This window comes from Pterocles gutturalis, unplaced genomic scaffold, assembly GCF_000699245.1.
Source record: "Pterocles gutturalis isolate BGI_N339 unplaced genomic scaffold, ASM69924v1 scaffold6386, whole genome shotgun sequence".
Classification (NCBI taxonomy): Eukaryota; Metazoa; Chordata; class Aves; order Pterocliformes; family Pteroclidae; genus Pterocles; species Pterocles gutturalis.
This window is the reverse complement of record NW_010100272.1, coordinates 114929-135437: the sequence shown is the minus strand read 5'-3', so window position 1 is coordinate 135437 and position 20509 is coordinate 114929. Positions and strand designations below refer to the sequence as shown.

At 38.0% G+C, this 20509-nt stretch overlaps 1 protein-coding gene across 1 annotated transcript in view; it reads left to right on the top strand.

Annotated features, from left to right (window-relative positions):
- The window catches only part of ARHGAP15 (Rho GTPase activating protein 15), a gene marked incomplete at both ends in the record, with an annotated part of 215129 nt that overhangs the window by 106620 nt on the left and 88000 nt on the right, over window positions 1-20509 (top strand). The window contains 2 exons of the mRNA XM_010079151.1: window positions 4734-4832; window positions 6753-6879. Coding sequence (XP_010077453.1) covers window positions 4734-4832; window positions 6753-6879 — 226 coding nt within the window. The remainder of the gene's footprint in view (window positions 1-4733; window positions 4833-6752; window positions 6880-20509) is intronic.

The following is a 20509-nucleotide window of genomic DNA, read 5'->3' as shown; positions in this document are numbered from 1 at the left end:
CCTACACATATCAAGGGCAGCAATCCCAATGCACAGTGCAACAAGAGGAACACATTTTATTGAATTTCTGCATGCAGAGGTATCTGTCAATCCAAGTTTAAATCACTTAGTGTTCACCACAAGCTGTGGGAGTCCCAGGTGACACCAAAATTTAGGTTTTCTGCTCTGGATTCTGCACTGGATTAGCATCTGAATGGGCTTTCCATGGTCCAGAAGCGTCCAATAATCCAACGCGGAACCATTGGGGAGGGTTACATGAAGCTTTACCCCAATAGTCCAACATTAAATAAATTCACAGAGCGAAACGAAAATACCAAAATGTCCCACATTCACAGGGAGTTAAACAATAGCTTGTTTCAGTCCTTGGCTGAAATAAGAACTGTGCGGTGGTTTCTTGGTGGCCATATGTGAGCTATACGTGAGCCATAAGCTTCCCGAGCTGCTCGCTCTGTTCCCTTTCGCTGCAGGGCAGAGACTGTGAAGGGTCTTTTGCTGCATTTCTCCTTCCCCATAGGATTCTCCACTTCCTGTATTAAAGTTTGTTCTTGGCATTGTCTGAAAATTGTTCATCACTGCAAATAATAGTTATAGCCACCAGAGATGCATAAGTACACTTTGAAGTGAGTGAATCAATAGCACGGTTTTGTGTTTTTGTTTTGCGCTGTGAATTTATCGCCCTTTTCCATATCTCCTTAGAGTGCCTATCAGTAGGATTGCTAAAGTTGCCTCCATTCCTGTTCTGCAGCTAGAATAAATGTAAGAAACAAACGTATCTATAGACACGTATGTCGGTAAAGAACTAGAGGGCTACCATGAAGGACACTTTTTTTTTTTTTTTTGAGCAGTATGGTAGTCCCCAGACAAAAGTTTGCAGGAAGACTATGGACAGAAGACCCTGTGCTTGTCCCATGCAGCTTTTCTGGCTTTTATCTCCTGTTTTCCATTGGTGTAGGTATACCATGGAAGGGAATAATCCTCTGAGACCTGATCATCTCTGAGATGATCCAGGTGGTCTGTAAAGGTTTGGAAGTCCTGGAGGAACATAGCTGTGCATGGCATGACCCAGCACAGGAAAAATAAGTCATTTTTAGGTTTTTTAAGAACTGCTGATCCTGGGTAGGTTCCAAGGTATATTTATTTGTTATGAAATGGTAATGGTACTGATTAGATATCTATCCTATATATGTCCTATATTTCCTGGAGCATTATAGGCATCCTTTTGTTTAACAACATAGGATCTTGTTGAACAGAACTTTGGTACATCATTATGGTGATGCACAAAAGAAGCTCACCCCTCTATTTACAGCTTTATAAGGTGACAAGAGAAATCGTTAATAAGCCACAAGCAGAATATCATAAAAAGTGTTTCACACCTGCCCCCTCCCCTTCCCAGACTTTGCTGGCAGCCCAGCAGTGGATTGAACTGAACATATATTTACCTGCAGTGAGCCGATATTTTCAGAGGATCAATGCTTAACAGCAGGGCTGTACTACAGTTTGTTGTAAAACTACCATGTGAGTGGATTCAGCCTTTGACATGATTTTTTCCAAGGTACTATAGCAAGAAAGAGAGAACCCAGGCACCCTGGCTCTGCTGTAAGCAACCTGAAGGGCACACCCTTTGCAAATAAGAGGGTTAATGGCAGTTGTCATTCCTCATGGGGATTTATTGCTGACAGCAGCATCATAATTCTGCCTGGTAAGGTAATGCTAATTCCAGACTGTAGCCTTTGCAAAAATGATGGCAAAGAGCGAGGGATTTCAGGAAATATTTAAATAAGTGAAGTACCTGGCACAATGGAGACTGGCAGCTCTATCTAGAGCACTTCATTTTCTTTTTGGTCTTTTTTTTTCTTTTTTTTTTTTTTCCAGATTTGTCTTTCATTTGTTTCTCTGGTCCCTCTGTTTATTTCAGCAGTGTCGGATAAAGGGACGGTGTGTAAGCACGTCTTAATATTGAACATTGTTGTTAGTTATACATCATTTAGGGCTGTGATCATAAATTGTTCAATCACAAGGTTTAGTCAAAGCTAGCATTCTTTACTGATGTCTTTTCCCAAGGGTGTTGAAAATTCGATTGTTCAAAGTGCAAATATGGTTTAGCAATCCCTTCCAAGAACCATTTATCAGCAATCCTAAGGAGGTAATATAGAAAAGTGGGGTAGGAAACCTGCACATTAAATGGGATTTAGCAGCCAAAGCCTTTGGAACTGCTTTCCTGTGAATGACTGGAATGGAGCAGAACAAAGTCAATTACTGACTGTAATTAAGGAGTGGATGCATTTAAACTGTAGAGAGCAGTAGCAGTCTTCTTGAAACTGTCTAGTTACTCTGAAGATTAGTCTGAGGAAAGAAAGAAAAGGACTTGAACTATATCTTACAAAAAGTGTATTTTAAATGAATTCTCTTCCCTCCATTCTATGATCTGTTTTTACAGATTTGTGCATAAAACACTGATAATATATGATTATCAAAAATAACGCATTCAGATAAAGAAACTTTCAACATGTATTTTGCTTTGGTCTCGTTAGCAATGGAGTATCTCTTCTGCATATCATACAGTGCAAATGTTTATGCAGTGCTGAATACTTGGATTTTAATAAAGCTTGAATTTACTGAACGGAAGACTGAACTATGTTGTGTCCTTTTTAAGCCTTCAAAATACAGTAAATCTAATTATATATGTTGCTCTTACTTTGAAAATGTTATTCCGTTTTATAATTTTAATAATGATTTGTTTATACTGGGAGAGAAGCATTAGATTGAATTGTTGCCTGTGTTTAGTCTAATTCCTATCTGCATGTATACATTAATAAATTGTGATATAATACAATACATTTCAAACCCTAACCTTGCGGTGTGAGGCAGGCATGGAACTGAAGGTCAGCTCTATCAGCTGCTCACCTTAAGTTGAATTTTGACTTTTTTTTTTCTTTTGATAAAAGGAACGGTGAGTGTGTGAGTCGTGATTAACGTTATGGCTGTGGACTAACAAGGGAATTAAAATTTCCCCAATAAATAACTCTTCCATGAGCGTGGGGAACAATGGGGTGGCTGGAGGTCCACTCCTGATGGGTGCGGACGGGCTGGGATGCACATCTGCAGGCGGGCAGCCTCCGAGCCCGCGCTGGGGGACCATTCCCACATTCTCTGCAGCGCTCTCACGGGATATCTCCACTGGAGCTGCGCTGATGGGATTTTCCTTAATGCTGATGACTTTGGAAACCTTCCTTACAGGCATTTCCTCAATAACAGGAGGGTTATAGAACAATTAATAAAATATTAATCTGGTTTTTCTTTTTTTTTTTTTTTTTTTTTTCCCCTGGTAGTATTTCAGTTTTAAAAAGATGCGGGGAGTACCCGGACTCATGAGGATCTGTTGTTTCTTTTATGCTTTAGTAAAAACTCTTGACATGGGGCAGATGCAGTGAAACAGTAGCACTTTGGGTTGATGGATTTAACTAACTAGACTGTGCCAGGTCTGAATGGCTTTGCTCTGCTTTTCCTCACACTTTGGTCCAAAAGAAGTCTCTGTCTTCCACTGTGTTTCTGTTCTCCCAGAAAGACATGAAAAAGTTTTGATCCTTACCCTAAAGAGAATCCCGATGTGCAGACTAAACCTGCATCCCCAAAGCACTGAAACCACCATCTGCAATGCCCAGATGTGGATGCTACCAAATTTTATATAACTAACTTTTAACAACAGGGAAAAAAAAGTTCCTGCCCCTTGCAAAACGTGGTGGAGATGTAACCCTCCATGCACTTGTCTGCAAACACGCAGAACTGCTGTGCCCTGGGTGCTACTCCTTGGCCACACGCACCGAGGATCCACCAAATAATCCTGGGACAAAGTACTGCACAGCCTTGTGCCTCAGTTTTACCATCTGTAAAATGGTCGTTTCAACCTGCTGTATGAAATACTCAGGGATCTGCTCTGATGAGAAGACATATACATAAAAAAAAAAAAAGAAAAAGTGATGTATCATTATTATCACGGTGGTTTCCAGAAGTTCAGACCAAGAGAATATGCACGCATATTTCCAACAAATATTGTTAGTCAGTGAAACAGTATTATCAGGGGAATGAATATTCTTTTGATAAATATTCCCAGTGAGTGGGTCAAAAATGTAAATCGACTTCTATTCAGACAAACTGGGGATTTTTTTTTTTCATGATAAATGGGATCCTAATTACTCTGCTACAGCCATCTTTGATGGTAATTTTTTTTTTTTAATCTGAAAAAGAGTAACATTATTAATTTTACCAAAATGCTTGGAAGTGTACTCTGGAATCACAGGTATATAATAAATGTGTAAATTCAAGAATGGGAGTAACATATATAAAAATAATAATACCAAAATAGAGACAGAAACTGAAGAGAACATGAATTAATTTACATGCTGCTTTTATTTCTTTTCAGGGTGTTTTGCTCTACATTTGAACTGTGTCTTGTAACACCGAGTTTCCTGGCTTTTCTCAACTTTTGTCACGTTCCCGTTCTTTTTGCACTATTTGTGTTCTGTGGTTGCATTGCTGAGACAATATCTCGTTTGTTGTGACATATTCAAAACAGTTTTCAGACAGAGGTTCAAAACTCCTCAGTAACTCAGCTCTCCAGGAGATAATTCTTTGTACAAAAGAAAAGCATTTGGGTGCGTAGGAGAGAAAAATAGAAGAAAATAATCTGTCCGGTGTGTGCTTTACTTACCTGTCTGTGCCTATGCCCTCCCCAGATCACGACAGTGTCAGGAAATGAGTTCCTCCTCCAGTCGGATATCGACTTTCTCATATTGGATTGGTTCCACGCTATCAAAAATGCAATTGACAGATTGGTATGTATTTGTTTTGGCTGTTACCTTTATTAATTAAGATGTAGCAATTTCAACTTCATTTGCTTAGGCATCTCTACAGGTTTTAGGCAGTCAGCAGCTAGCTAGACATTCCTTTCTCTGAAGGATTTAAAAACATTTATGCAAATTCCCTAAAAAATGTCAGATAAACAAGGTTGTTGAACAAAAATGTCATTTGATTCTTGCCTCAAAATGGAACACTACATTTATTTCTCTGAAATAACAAGGACATTGGTTTGCTGAGGGTTGTAAAAGCACACAAGCACTTAATAACTAATGAATTTTTTGCGTTTTCTGTTTATGCAGCCTACAGTATATAATCTTCAATAGAACTATTAATACATTTGAGCCTTTTATGAATTTTTGTATTACTTATTCACAAAAATAACACTAGCAAATAATATTCCTTTGTAACTGATTGCTGTTATTCTCCCAGGAAGGCTGGGGGTTTTCTACTAGAAGTAAGCAGGGCTGCATTTTATTAAAACAGTTTTTAATTACCAAACCAGATTCAGCCGTAGTTTTTTCTTTCTTTTTTTGCCACTCTCAGTACAAATTCCAAATGTCTTTCTCCTAGCCCTGCCTGATCCAAGAACATACATTTTTTTAGAGGGCACTGACTTTCCTTGTTCACTGCAGAAGGTGGTGAGAGAAAAATATCACCATTTCTTGCATTTTTTCAGAGGGTTTGCTGCAGTGGAATTGGCAGAGCGGGCAGAGGCAGCCTCTTTGAAAGGGTTAATCTGAACACATCTACTGTTTCCTTAAAGAGCTACAAACATTATATTACCCTGAGGCTATAATCAGCCAAGGAAAGTTTGATCCGATGATGTATGTCTTCATATTGTGCATTTCATTGGGTGTGTGAGGGTACTGATATCCTTCTGAAGATTCTGGGGTGGAGTTTTCCATGGAGACTCAAAACACTTTTTCTTTTTTTTTTTTTTTTTTTCCAAGTTATTCAGCTAAATATCTAAGAGACTTTATTATATGTATTTTTTTTTTTAGTGAAACTAAGGTAATATTGTGGCATCAGCAGCTCTGAGCATGCCGTGAACCACAGCAGCAGCAGCTGGTGGGGCACAACTTGTGAATGGTTTGGGTAGCGGAGGGCAGGGCTTGTCCTGGCGAAGTTTTGCCTTCGCTGTGTGCGCAGGACAGGATGCCACCGCCAAGCACTCAGTGACCATTTCCTACATGGCATTTATTTCAGTTGTACAACTTGGAATGAGGGTGTAATGCCTTGCAGCTTTCCAGGCTGTTGGGACAACTAAATCTCACCTGACTTAATGACATGGGAAGAGATGTGTGATTAGCCAAAATATCATCTTTTTTCTTTTCTTTTTATTTTTTTTTCCTTTTTTTTTCCCCTAAAGAATTAGGACCGTTAACGGTCCCTAATTGTCACTTTGTATGCCAGTGAATTAGAGCAAGGGGGAAGCCCCCTTTGTCTTTCCTAAGCTTAGACCAGGAGAATTCAACCCCAAATTCATAAGGATGTTTGAAAGAGTTGTGTTTGCAAGAACATTTTCTGTAACCATCTAAAGCAGAAAGGCAATTGAAAAGACCGTCCTCTTTGCAATCCTTTGGAAGTAGCCTGCAATGTGGAAATAATTTTGGTCTCTAAAGCCTAAAGAAGTAGGGCTTTTGTTTTCCTCACTCAAATGGGAATTTATCTCAGAAATTAAGATCAGTCTGTCAAGGCCATAAAAGCTCTGCCATATGACAAATTTTGTATTACACTTTCCTTAAATTATGTACTCGCTGCGTCACTTGCTCTGTGTGTGTCTGTTAGCTTCTGATTCTGTACTGGCATTCTGTAATCTCTTGCTTCGTTCTTACAAATAATAATTTTATTAAAAGCGTACACATATGTATATCTATATCTATTTTTTTTCCCAGTCAAAAGAACGGAGCTGTACATCGAGAAATTTGGAGTTCAAACTCAGAAGATCCTCCAGCATAGAATTACTGAATAGCTTAGACACTGAATCCAAAGAACCAAAGCCTGAACACAGAAAATCTTTAAGTAAGCCTTTTTTGCTTTTCTTTTTTTTTTTTTTAAATTTTCTTCTTTCCTTTTTTAAATAACTGTGCCATTACAGGGTAAGATAATTTTTATTACATACAGAATGTAAGGAAGATCACTGAGGATTTTAAAGCTGAATGTGTTCTGTGCTGATATACATAACTTGCATTTAAGTACAGACAGTTACTAGCTCTGCACTTTTAAAGGGTGACATTCTCTCCTAAGCAAAATGAATTTGTTTAGCAGCAAAGACATTTATTCAAGCCATTTATTTTTAAAAATAAGCAACATGAGTCCTATGCTAATGGTCTGTTGCAGTTGCTTTGTTTCCATTTTAGTAAAATACCTCAAATTGCCAGAGTAATTTTGCCTGTTGTCTATTTACACACTGAATTGCTGAAGGACCTGACATATCCTCTGTAGCCAACAATCAGTGATATAGCTACAATTTTATAGAAAGTAAATTCCAGGGATCGAGGTTGATTTTTTTGTCAGTGTGATTAGAAAAGAAAGTGATCTAAAACTAGCAGGGATGAGACTTTCCCAGTTTGTGCTGAGATGCTCATGATACTGTGGGCAGTCGAGGCAGGAGCTGATGGTGACCCTGAATCACTCACTCAGCATTTTTATTTTTTTTTAATTTCACCCTCTCTCCTGAATCTTTATTTTTCTTCTTTGTTTGGCAGGAGATTCACACACGGCTTCTCACGTAAGAACCGTGACAGCGTTAGTCTCGCACACTGGTACGAGATACCTATAGGTACCAGAGTGCTGTGTAGGGATTTGCCTGCACGCGTTTCAGTGCAGGATCAAAGCCTTCGATGGTAAGAAAAGAGTGGCATGAAAAAGCCCCAACATAGCTATTTTTAATGATAATTATCCACATGATCATAAATATATGCACACGTGTGTGCGCGCGGACACACACAAATGCAGAGATTCATTAAATAGTCTCTTTTTGCAGAGAAAAGCTTTTTGTTGTTTTTGTTTTCCTATTATCGTGGAGATATTTTTTTAAGGTTTTTTCTTTCTGTTATAAAATATAAAGTAGCCTGACTGTAGCTGGTGAAAAATTGCCCCAATATCTTTGTACTGTGTATTACGCTGCAGTTCTCAGAGGCAGAAAAATAAGACGGAGAGCATGGTAAGTTTTGAGGGTCTGATTCTGCTCTTTCTGTAGCTAATACCAAAGTGCCCAGAAACTGTCTCAGCACTCGGGGAATTTTTATTTATTTATTTAGACTTCTCACATATCTTTAAATGCTAATTTGTCAGACAAAACAGAAAAAGTGAGTACGAGCAGTGACAGAGACTTAGTCTACATTTCTTTACAAACCTTAGAGAATCCTGAGTAACCTCTGTTTTGTTAAAGGCTGTTTAAACTATTCCAAAAGATGAAAATATCTGCTGTGAAATCTCACCGAACTGAAGCTTGCATTTAAACACTATAAATTGGATTGCTTCGAAAATATGTATTCAGAACTTTTTTCTTTTTTTTTTTTTTTGGCCCCTTGAGATCAAGTAATTATGTGGAATTAGAAAAATCATATTATTCACTTACTTATTAGTAGTCTAAGCACAAACTGTATTGTCAGTTTTCTGCCTTTGGCTTTCTGTGCCCTTAATGTTCACACAAGTATCGTAGCCAGAATTATCGGCAGCTAGAGCCAAAATTGCTTTAAAAAGGCATGAGAACTGGTAATGACACATTGTTAGCAGTTAACAGGTGGTCGTTTCATTGTCCAGTTTGACTGCGGAGCCCAGAGAAGATATGTGCAATATCTGCAAGTGTGTTTAGAAAGTTCTTACAAAGTTAAACGATTTTATAATTTTTATAGTGCTCTTATATTATTGACTGCTGCCAATGCCAAATCCAAACAAAGGAGATTTTTCAAAAGATGGCTTAAAAACTCCTCCAGTTTAACACAGAAGACGAGCCACTGATGTGTGTTAGCAGGCCACCAGCACCCACGACAAGCTCTAATGAAATATTCTGACAGTTCAGACTCACTTGTTTCTAGCCTCTCTACATTTTAAGGGCTGCAAAAAAAATGTCCAGTTTTAGATGTGGTTCTACTGTATTGTTGGGTTTTTTCAGCAGCACAAGTATATGAAGGGCAGGTATATTCTAAGCAAAGTATTCCAGTAATTTACTCTTTAATTTAAAACTGGGGAGATTGCCCCTAGAGACTTAGTAGCTGGAATTTGTTTTTTATGTTTAATCCTAATTGCTTCTGCTTACACTACAAGGACAAATGGTAATTCTCAGTTATGCTTTTTGAGCTGTGGACACTGATTTCATTGAAAATTGGGCTCAAGCTGACAGGCTCAATTTCCAAAGTTCATGGAGTGTCCGTCGTCTTGGTCACGCAGCTTTTCAGTAGCTTCTCATCCAGTTTGGATTCAACTCATGCTCTAACTGAAGTTTTCTTGATCTGGGAAGAAACCAAGGATGGCCTTGGGGAATGGTACCAAAATACGTAAAACTGTGATCCTGCTCTCAAATACATGGAAAGAGATTACTTTTTATTTTATGATGCCAACTATTTCACTGTTTTAATTTACACAGCTAATGCAGGGTCAGAAAAAACATGTTTTTCACCCTAACAGTCCCCCCCATTAGGAGATGTATACATTTGGTGCAAGGAAACTGGCTTCCAGCACTACTCCTTTTTGTGTGAATAAGTGGTGTTCTAAACAGATAATTTTTAAAATTACTGCAGACTTCATATTTCCAAGTAATTTTGTTATCATTCAGACTGTTTTTTTGTTTTTTTTTTTCTCACAAGTTTGCCAAAAATCTTCTTAATTAGTACCAGTTATAATTGGGTCTGCTGGTAGGTGGTCTGCCATGTTGGTTTTGTAACCCATGAAACCAGGCACCTGGGTTAGGCTGAAAGTAGAGATGCTGCCACAGCACGCGGGAGGCAGGGAGAGGTTCTGTGCATTGCAAAATTCCCAGAAATCATTCATTTCTCCAAAAACCAAGAGACCTTACTGTGTGTATGGACTAGAGGAGCTGTCAGGACAGTCATGTTGTGGGCAATGAAGCCAAGTCCACGCTCTCCACTAAGCTCAGGGTTGTTTTTTCAGTCCATGGTCACTTTGTGGTTTGAGTTTTGGCCATCAGCTGGAATATTGTCACTCCTGAGTGACCTCCTGTGGAAGAGCCTGGGCTGGAGTTACTATCGATTGTCGGAGGGGATCAATTCCCTTTCTGCTCCCTCTTTTCTGGATGGAAACAAATGGCTTTGCAGTAGGAAGAGTGCCCTTTGGCTGCCGTATCAATCTGAGGGCTGCTCTTGTCAAAATGCACAATCACGAGCTTGAAAATGCAATCCATTCCCAAAGCACTGTATTTCCAACCTGTTCTCCATCATTTCCTTATGGCGTCACACTTACTCAGTTCATCACATTCTTATTAATATTTTAGGTTCCCTTGAAAGTGATGGAATTCTATTTTTATTACAAAAGCAACAAGAATAAATACTAATTGTTGTCAGTTATTTCCTTATGTAGTGGGAACAGTAATCTGTTCCTCAGCTTTAGGTTGCCAAAGCAAAATAATTAAATATTTTAGACATTTAAAAAATCTGTGACATTAGATAAATGCAATTTGATCTCCTTGTTTGCCACATAAAAGCTGGAACTGCCTGAATTGATAAGATTGAATTGCATTATTTTTATTGTTTCTGATCGCATATTTTTCTTATCTTCAAGAACACTTCACTTAAAACCTGATGGTTAGCCATGCAGCCCTGAGATGAAAATCTCCTCCATGTTTGATTTCTAGTTCGGGGACCCACAACTATAGCATCAAAATTAAAAAAATATATATATGTATATATGTATGTGAAAAGGAAAATCTTGATGGGTTATGCAGTATTATTGCTGTTCATGATCACTTTAGTGTCTCAATAAGAGCAGTCGAGGATCAGGGCGTCATTGGGCCAGACACGATGCGACATGGAATTAAGACGATTCCATCTCTCAGCCTGAATAAGGACAAGTTGCAACAGGTGGAAAAAGCAGACAAAAGCAGAGGGTGGAAGGCGAAGTTGACAGCAAAGCCAACATGTCATGCATATTAAACAGCAGGCTTGGGATTCCTTTCCACTCTTCGTTAGGATCAGGGTCTTAGCCTCAGCACCCTGGCCACCGGCCAACACAAATAATGATATTTTCCTTACCTAAATTCCTCTTGCACTTTCAACAGGGAGCCATGGGTCTTTTTAGTCCCAAAGGGCGATACATCGCTCTTCGCTGCTCAGCCCTTGCACGCTGCCCCAGGGAACAGCCGTTGGGCAGTGTCCGGGAATATGCCTTCCAGCATATTTTTAATCAAGAAAAAGAAATAATAACCTCTGGATCATCATTTTGATTTGCTTTCAGAGATATTTGCTGCAAAGTCATCAGGGCTTTGAAATCTGCTTTGGTTTCTTAAGGGACACAATTTAATTCAGGACACCCCAACCCTAGTATTTAACCAAGGATTGTGTGTGTGCTTGGAAATTGCCCAAAGTTGTTTTTCTCATTTCACTCACTTTTCTTCAACCACATCAGAAGTTTTGAAACTCAAAGTGTGGCATGTAAATTCTCCTAAGTCATTGCGAAAACATCCAGAGTCATCTCTGAATGCAGTTTGTTAGATAATTAAGACTGTACAATGTGTGTGGAGGGGAAAAGATCCACCAAGAGAGACCCATTTTGGTCTCTCAGTGGATGTGATGGAAGAACTGGAGAAGTTAGTGAAGTTTTAACCCTTGCTGGATCCGCATGGTGCTTACTCCTTCCCTGGCTAAAGCTTCTTCCATGGGCTTGCTTGAAGTTTTAAAGTTTGTCCCTGCAGAAGATGGGGTGTTTCTGTGGCAAACACGGGGATGCTGAGGTTATGGTTTCTCTGCAGAGGGAAGGGATTGGATTCCCATGGCACAAACACATGGATCTACACGGCTTCAGCTGTGTAATAGTAGGAGGAAAAAAAGCCAGAACCTCATTTAGTTGAAAGCATCGCTTAGCGTTACTAGAAAAAGGTCTTCCTTTCTAACACGTGGAGAGGCCAATAGGTTGGGAAATCATATCATGGGATGGAGTGAGAGGTTTTACCTGCTCAGCCACACTTGTTGAGGGCCGGATTCTGCAGTAGCTAACAGAGTCCTTTACCCACGTAGGGTTACTTCTGTGATAAGGGGGCTAATTAGAGCAGCAGAAGTGGGAAATCACGCCATTTCTTTGTTAGATCTGATGAGGTCTGAATTCTTTCCCCTTCCCAGACCATTTGTTTTTGTTAGATGTGAAGTTCAAAGCCAAATGGCTGCTATTTAGGGAGGATTATTACATTACAATGTTAGCGTTATGTATGGGTCAGTTTTATTAGTTTTAGTAACACCAAGAAATATAAAGAAGTAATGGGTATGAGTGCAGCATAACCAACGACAACAATTAAAACAGCAAGCAAAATTAAAACTGGATGCAAATATGCATCTTCCTACTGCAGTGTTAATTTTGTCACTCTCCAGCCTGAATGTTTGTGGCATTTATTTTTATTGCATCAACAGGAATGCAGTCAGCTTTAGGCACAGAAAAAAGCCCACAAAAAGAAAATGCAACATGCTGTTTGTGGAGGGTGGGAGCATTCATATTTGTACTATGGGGACTAAACTTATGTTATGACATATTTTTACTCTCATGTTTCTCTGAAAACATGTACTGTAGGTATGCTCTTTTCTTAAAGCTTAGGAAAATATTGATTCAGCAACAAAGAAGTAATAATATTGGCATTTTGGAAACAAAACATGCCAAATTCAGAAACAAATTGTGTCACTTCCACTGATAATAGGAGGTTATGTTGCACCCAAAATCACAACTAGCTGCGGCTAGTTCTTGTAAAAAAAAAAAAAAAAAAAAAAGGATTTTTCCTGAATTTGAATATCCTGTTTCCATCAATTATAATATAATGTTTCCTTAATTCTTTGTTTTATTTCTACTTCACTCTCCAAAACCCTTCCAGAGTTTACTATTTGGGTTGAGAAAGCATATTTTTAAATTGGGCATAACCAACTTCCATATAAACGTTTGGCAGGGAAATCAGTGCATGTTCACTTAATTCATTTTTATTGAACCAAGTCCAGATTTTTAGTCAAGAAAAAGTTAGATATTAATCATATCTGAGCAGGATCATTAAATTTTCCTTTACCTACCAGAACAGCAGGGTCATTATAGAACCATGAGAAGTTAGCTCACTTATTAATCTTTACAATTACAGAAAAGTGATCATTTTTATAGTACTTAAGAGTAGCTTTTATCCACTATGTGAAGAGTATGTGGAAATATTACAATACAATATAATGTATTATTATCGATGTGACCTGTGACTCATTGGTCTGCTCACTGACACACAACTCTCCGGCAAAGTTATTTGTTTGAGCTTGGATAATCTTTAATTGTTTCATATTCCTTGTGCTCATTTATGGAGCATACTAGTAAATAGAGAGAGTAGTCACCGAGTTATTAATTACCTCATTATTACTTAATTATCACCATTGCATATTTCATTTTTATGGAGAATTATACCATAAAAGAAGGTATTTTATACTGTCCACCACAGTTAAGTATGAATGACAGTGATAGCTAATGGAAGATTGAGTTAGTTAAAGAAAATCAATCAGAAGTCCCCACTATAGATTACTATCCGGTTTCTTCTGCCTTTTCTAGCAAAAGCTTCTCATCTTTGACTTTGAAACCCAACAGTTTAAACTGGGTTCTTGTTTCAGTGGACTAATCCCCTTTCATAAATCATGTTCAAGTGCTGAAATAATTTGCACATCCTTTAAAGAGTATTTGCTTTGAAACATTCACCTCAAGCCCTTTTGTATATCCTTTCTCTCTAAAGATTTGTAGTATTTGTTTTGTTCTCTGAGGTATAAAAGACCTGGGTAAACTTTATTCCTGTTGTTTCAAGATTAGTGAAATAAAATGCATATTTATTCAACTGGGATTGAAAGGAGCTTTAGTAAAGACGATCATACATACGACCCATGGGAATGTTATAATACAAAATGTCTGTCTTAAAATCTCTTTAGGTTTGTTCAAAACACTACTGAAGGACTTAAGTTTGAAGAAAAAAAAAAAAAAAAAAAAAAAAAAGAGGTTTACAAATCCATATTTCTTCTTTGTTCCAAAAAGAGAAAGACACCATATATTTTTCTTAACAAAATAAACTCCTACGTGTGCACTCAAGATAAATTTGATATGGGGGCAAGCAGAGACTGGATAGTCACAATTACGGTTTTTTTTCCTACTGAACTACACATACTGACACAGTTTTTAAGAAAATTACATTTTGGTAAAATGTGTAGCGGTTGTTTCAGACAGACACTTGCTTCAAAAAAAGCAGTCACAAAGAAATCATGAGAATTTTAGGTATTATTAGAGGCAAGTATTTGTGTCCCTTCCATGTACTAAAAGTGAGGTTGACTCCTTTAGTGTGGAGTAAAATTAAAGTTTGATGTATGTTGTGAAAAATGTCATTATTTTTGTAGTTTAAAGCAACAGACAATGCAGGCAGATACATCTTCTTGACCCTCCATCACCTGCATCATCAGTATATCTCCATTTTTGTAGGTCTCCTTATTTTTCCTCCTCAGGGAAAAAAAAAAAATACAAGCTGATAACTGAAAACACCTAAATAGATGCAGGCATTTACACTGCGAGGGGAAATATTTCAGACTACCGCCTTTGGAGAGAGGTCAGAATTAGAGCAAGCGAGAAGGACTTGCTGAGATTTGTTCTTTGGGAAGGAAGAGCCAGCCCAGCTTTCTGTCCCTCCTGTGAGCCTAATTCTGAAACCTCTCATGGTAATTATTGAAATGACTACTCTGATTGCAAGTTTGTCGCCAGAAGAAAAAAAAAAAAAAAAAAAAAATTATTCTTGCTCTGCACAGTATTTTGAGGTTTCATTACTATTTATAACTAAACCAGATGCAATACTCCTGGTACTTTGGGAGGAACAGGACAGAAATAAGGAGGTTTTTAGGTTATAAAAGTCTAAATTAAGCTCAATTAGAAAGACTGTAAATAGGACTACCTACTGCCCAGACTCACCTTTTTCCCCATGGTGGAATCATTTAAATGTTTGTACCTTCCAGGCTGGAAGATGTATTTAACTTAAATTATGATCTCTAATCCCAATTATTTAAAGACCAACTTAATGGATTAAAGCCTGGTACTGTCTCCTGGACAGGGTGTATTAAAGCTTTAAAAAGACACATGCTTTGTAAAATCTCCTATTTGTTCCACCAGCTGCCTGCTGATGTGCCAGATAAAGAGAGCTTGCTTCTGACAGCCAAAGGGTGGGATGCCACCGAAGGGTTAAATGCTGTATTGTTTCTCAATTAAGTAAAAGGTTCCAACTAGCTGGCTTTAAATATTGATGCTGAAGAAACCGTTATGACATATGAGCAGCTCCTCTCACCACCAAGGATATTTGGCTCCATTTAATTAATTCCACTGGCCATTGTCTTAAGTGTGCCCAAGATTCACCCAAGAGGAATTCACTTGCGTTCGTGTTATTGAAAAGTGTAACATAGCATTATCTGCCTCAGACAGACTTTTTGTAGCATTGAATCAATTCCCCAGTTCTTAAAAACAACTACCTCATTTGATTCCTTTCATAATTAATGAAATTCAGTAGTAATGCTTTTGCCCCTCAGCTCAGGCTGGAAGAATGTTCCAAAACTTCAGTTTTTCAAGCTGAAAGCCTTCTAATTTTCAGCCTAAATGGACTTGTGGTATGAAAGTGTTCTTGTGTCAGCATTTAGCTAGCTCTTTATTTTCAGCAGTCCTTTTCTGTCTCGGGTGTACCACCCCAAACAGACTTACAGACAGCTGTCTTCTTCCTTCTCCTGCATGGTTTGGTTTGGACCAAACCAGCCAAGATTTGTAGACGTCTCTCCTACGATAGGCTACTGTTATTTTCCCTGATCATCTCAAACAGCCCTTTTCTGAATCTGCCCCAGTTTCAATCTGTATTTCTTGCTCATGGATATTCAAGGCAAGGTCTTCCCACAGCCGTGGGAATTGGAATTCACTCTTCCATATGGAAGTGGTTCTCCTGATACAGCCTAGGGGTTGTATTTGTCTGTTTCATGGCCACTTTTTTTAGAGGTAAGAAGTAAACAACCAAAACGTGTAGAACCTGCTGTCCTTTAATCTTTTGCAACCAGTGCATTCTCCATGAAAACCAAAGAGTAAACCTGCCTTAAGCCTTTTTATAGAATATAAAACATGCTCCTAAACTTGACAACAGTTTCTGTAATTAATTTTTAAGGTGTTCAATTTATACAGAAAGGTAACATTCTTATAAAACCAGGCAACTCTTTTCAAACAGCACATTCAAAATAAATGAAATTAAAAAAAAAAAAAATTAAAATAGTCCAGTGCTAATACACTTAAAAAAAACCAAACCAAACCAAAACAAAACCAAACCTTTGGAGAGAAAAAGCCTTATCATAATGAAATTAATGAAGACATGTTGTCCAGAACACATGAGTACCATAAAAAGCATGCAGATATGAAAATCTCCTAGAGACTGTATATCTCCGTATGTGAAGTTTTGTAGGTCATATATGTTGCAATCACATAGTGATAGTATGTTTTATAATCACTTTTGCTGAAGAAGGTCATGCTCCAGTCCAAGGACCCAGAGCCAGAAGAGAAAGTGGTCAGAGGTAGGTAGGTCAGAAAAAGAGAGCAGCCAGATGCAGGTTTGATTATTTGCCATTTAAACAGACTTTGAGGTACAAAAATGTAAGTCAGAATAAGTCAACCTTCAGCCTGGTGGGTACCTATAATAAAATACTTCATTTAAGGTGCAGGAACATGTCACATGAGTCCGCATTGCTCCATGCTCAGTCTTTCTAGGACGGCCTGACTGTGTCCTAATCAGATTAAGCTTTCCCTCGGATCTTCTCTGGTCAACTCGTGAAGCCTGGTGTTGTTAATATCTGTGTCTGATATAGACTGATGGTTATATGCATCCCACCAGTCTGCTGCTTTCGAAACATTGTGGTGAATGTCTCTGATATGTAGACATGTAATATTGTGCTTGAAGGTCAAATGCCTTCTGGGATTTAACTGGCAGAGTATGGCAAAAGCAAAGGAACTTGGTGCTATCTTGTCCATAATACCTTTTTGGTAGGAGTCTGTAGAGTAAACTGGCTCCTTAACAGCACCCAGGTTTTCTCTAGGGAAGAGATAGCTGGAAGGACCAGAAAGTTGATTAAAAATTAAGTAGTGCAGGTGGTGATCTCAAGGTCACTCATTGACTGTCTTCTGTCTGAGCTATGGATACATTCAATTAAATCAAAATCATTGCTATAGTTTCCAAGATGTTAAGTTCTGTTCCTGCAAAAATAATCTTTGTATATATTTTTGTGTGAAAACATATGTATAGGATCTTTCTGTGTAAAATTAAAGAGGATTATTTTAGGGCTCTATAACACTCATACCTTCTTTTCTTCATATGGAGGTATTTCAGTTGACATATTTGAATGAAAATAAAAAGACAGCACTAAAAATTAATGGAAAAATAAAGAAAACACTGTAGTACCTGAAATGTTATACAATGTTATCTGAAAATCATTGAGTAGGATGGATTAAGGGTAGTGCCAATATTAAGGCACAATTACTGTGGGATACTTGGTTTATTGTTGCAACTTTGCTCTTAATGTAAATTGGATGTTAGTCATTTCTGAACTGAAAGTTTAAGTCTTGCTTAAAAAATCTTTCACTAGGTTTCCGATCTGGGGCATCTGACAGTTTGACTCTGGGGTTCAGTTATGAGAAAAGTAAATTTTTCTGTTAATTGCTCAGGTGGTTTGAGGGATGGAGACAGAAGAAAAGGTGAGGGACAGGTTTAAGCAGAGAGAAGCCAAGGTGGTGACATGGGTGAAGGGACAGAAAACGAAAGGATCCTGAAGCACCACTGGTTTGCTGCATTATTTTCCTCTGGGGTACCGTAGCAGATACTGCCTACTGAATGAGAAACAGTGCCAGCCAAGACACAGCAGTGATCTCATCTCATCTGGTCCGCTTTTTAAAAAATCATTTGTAATTGGTGAATGTGAGGATGGAGAGGATCCATTAGAGTTATGTTTTCTGTTATAATAACCCCCAATGAAAATGTTCTTTGAAAATACATCTTTTATTTTGTGATTTTTAATCCAGAATTTTAAGTAACAGAATTCACCTTTTCCAAACAATTGTTTACTTGGAATTCATCTGTAGCTGTCCCTGCTCAATTTACAGGTCATTCATGACAATAAAGCTTTTTAATTCAGTGACAGAATATTCATAATGTCTTTAAAATGCTCAGATAATGGTCCCCAGGATCTATACAGCAAGACTTCAAAAGGCAGAGTCCTCTGATCTCCAGTTTCCTTACTCTCTAAGCTTGGAAGGTTTCAACTATCAAGCACATATTAAGTTTTATTGGTTGATAGTCTAATTGCATTTGTATTATCTTTCCCTTTAATATTATTTTCTTTTCTCTGTATTGGATTTCATCCAAATATTACTACTTCCATGAAGCAGTTTTCTGAAATGTTTTGCTCTTGTTTTGATGCTTAACTGCCTAACACGTGAGTGTTGCAATAAGGTGCTGGTTCCTGATAATAGTTTTCCTTCTGTAAGGAAAAGTTTCCACAATCTTCTGTGCTTTGCTTATATTTGATGAGCTCTTCAGTGGAGGCTTTTCATGGACAAGATAAGGTTTGGTTAAGCATCTGAACTTTTGAATGTTTATCTGAACTGGATTAGACCTCTGAATTTGTCCATCATTAGTTATTTTGCTTTTCTTTTTAGAGACTAAATTATGCTATTAAATATGTTCTAAAGTAGGTTAAGCCCCTGCGCAGTTTGTCAGCTGGAACATTAATTTTAAAGCTAAAAGTCTTCTGTTGTATCGTTTCAACATTTTGTCTGAATTTTAACTGTGACTGGTCAAACATAGAGTCAGTGCATCCACGCAAACCTCACACGGAGCTGACTGAAGTGTCTCAAGGTTGTTGTGATGACTGACCTGATTTTATTTCAGGAAAAGATCATGATATATAGCAGTTATTTGCCTGTTCAGGCAGCTTGTTCTAGTGCAGCTGTTCTGGAAACTATGTCCCCTCTTCGAACTCATGTCTTAAGGGTACTGACCCAGGTCTTGCCCTCATGCTGTCTGTGTGATGAGAAGGAGCAGCCAGCAGACTGTAGGGAGAGCGGGTGGGTACTGTAGAAATTCAGAAGCATGGTTCCCAGACCACGGTGCACCTTGGACAAAGATGCATTTGGGAGAGGGCAACATATACTTTCTGTCTGCTGTTACTCTACTAAATGACCCAATCATTAAGCAACCTGGTCTAGTGGAGGGTGTCCCTGCCCATGGCTGGGGGGTTGGAACTTGATGATCTTTAAGGTCCTTTCCAACCCAAACCATTCTATGATTGTATGATTCTATGATCTTTGCTAGGAGACCAACTTCTGATAAAGTCAATGTCAAAAAAGCCCGCACCAGAATCAGAGCTTTCATCTAAGTAGTCAAATTTACAGCATATACCATTATAATGTAATACATGGATAAATATACCAGCAGCTTCATTCTGGGCTTTCTTTTTCCTCCTGTAATTACCCAGTCTCAGACCAAGAAAGAGGCTGACCCACAGTGTATCTCAAGAGGCACCTTCTCCCACAGGCAGCCTCCGCAGGGTAGGCTAACCCAGCAGCTGTAGCCTCTGTTTGGTCTGCTTCATGGTCTGATGTTTATTTTATGCAGATCTGAAAGCACCTTTAGTGAAAGGCTTTCCTGCATCCTTGTAGCACAACTCTGACACTACCTTGTAAGCAAAGAGCTGTACGTGCTGAAAGGTTTGCAAATCAATTGTATTTTAACAAATAGAAATAATTTGTATAGAAACATAAAATGAAGTTGGTGGCAGCAAAGGTTACTTTATCTAAGGTTTATATTTATGTGAATATAGATGTTGGAGTTTTTACCAGAACTTTGACTTAAGGTAAGAAGGAAAAAGGATTCTTAAATCCACTGAGTTACTCTTTTTAAAAATGAGCTCATGGGTGATCTTTTGTTCAGTTATACTTACTCTAATTGAGGTAGAGACAATTTGATAAAGTAAAGTTGACATATAAACACAGTACAGCAAATGGATTTCAGGTCTTTGGTTAGATATTTTTTGATTACTTATAATGGGTGTGCCTTCCTCCTTCATAAAATCTCACATCTACACTCACTGGAAAGTACTAAACTTGCTGTTTTAATAGAGAAAAATATACTGGAAGTTGTGGTTTGAAACAACAAATATGCAGATGAATGTCACTACCATTTCTTATTGCAATAAACAATTTAACATGCTGGTTTTCATAACTTGTGCACTAAGAATTAATTCTGTTCTTTATTGTATGAGAAGCATTAGAAGTTCATCATGGGTCAAAAAATATAAGGTTATGAATATAATTGGAGGCTGAGTGCAATGGAAATATAATTAAATTTTGAAATAATTTACTTTTTCAATTTAGAAATACAAAATACAATTGCTAAGAGTCTCAATAAAAAGAAAATTCTTTGGTA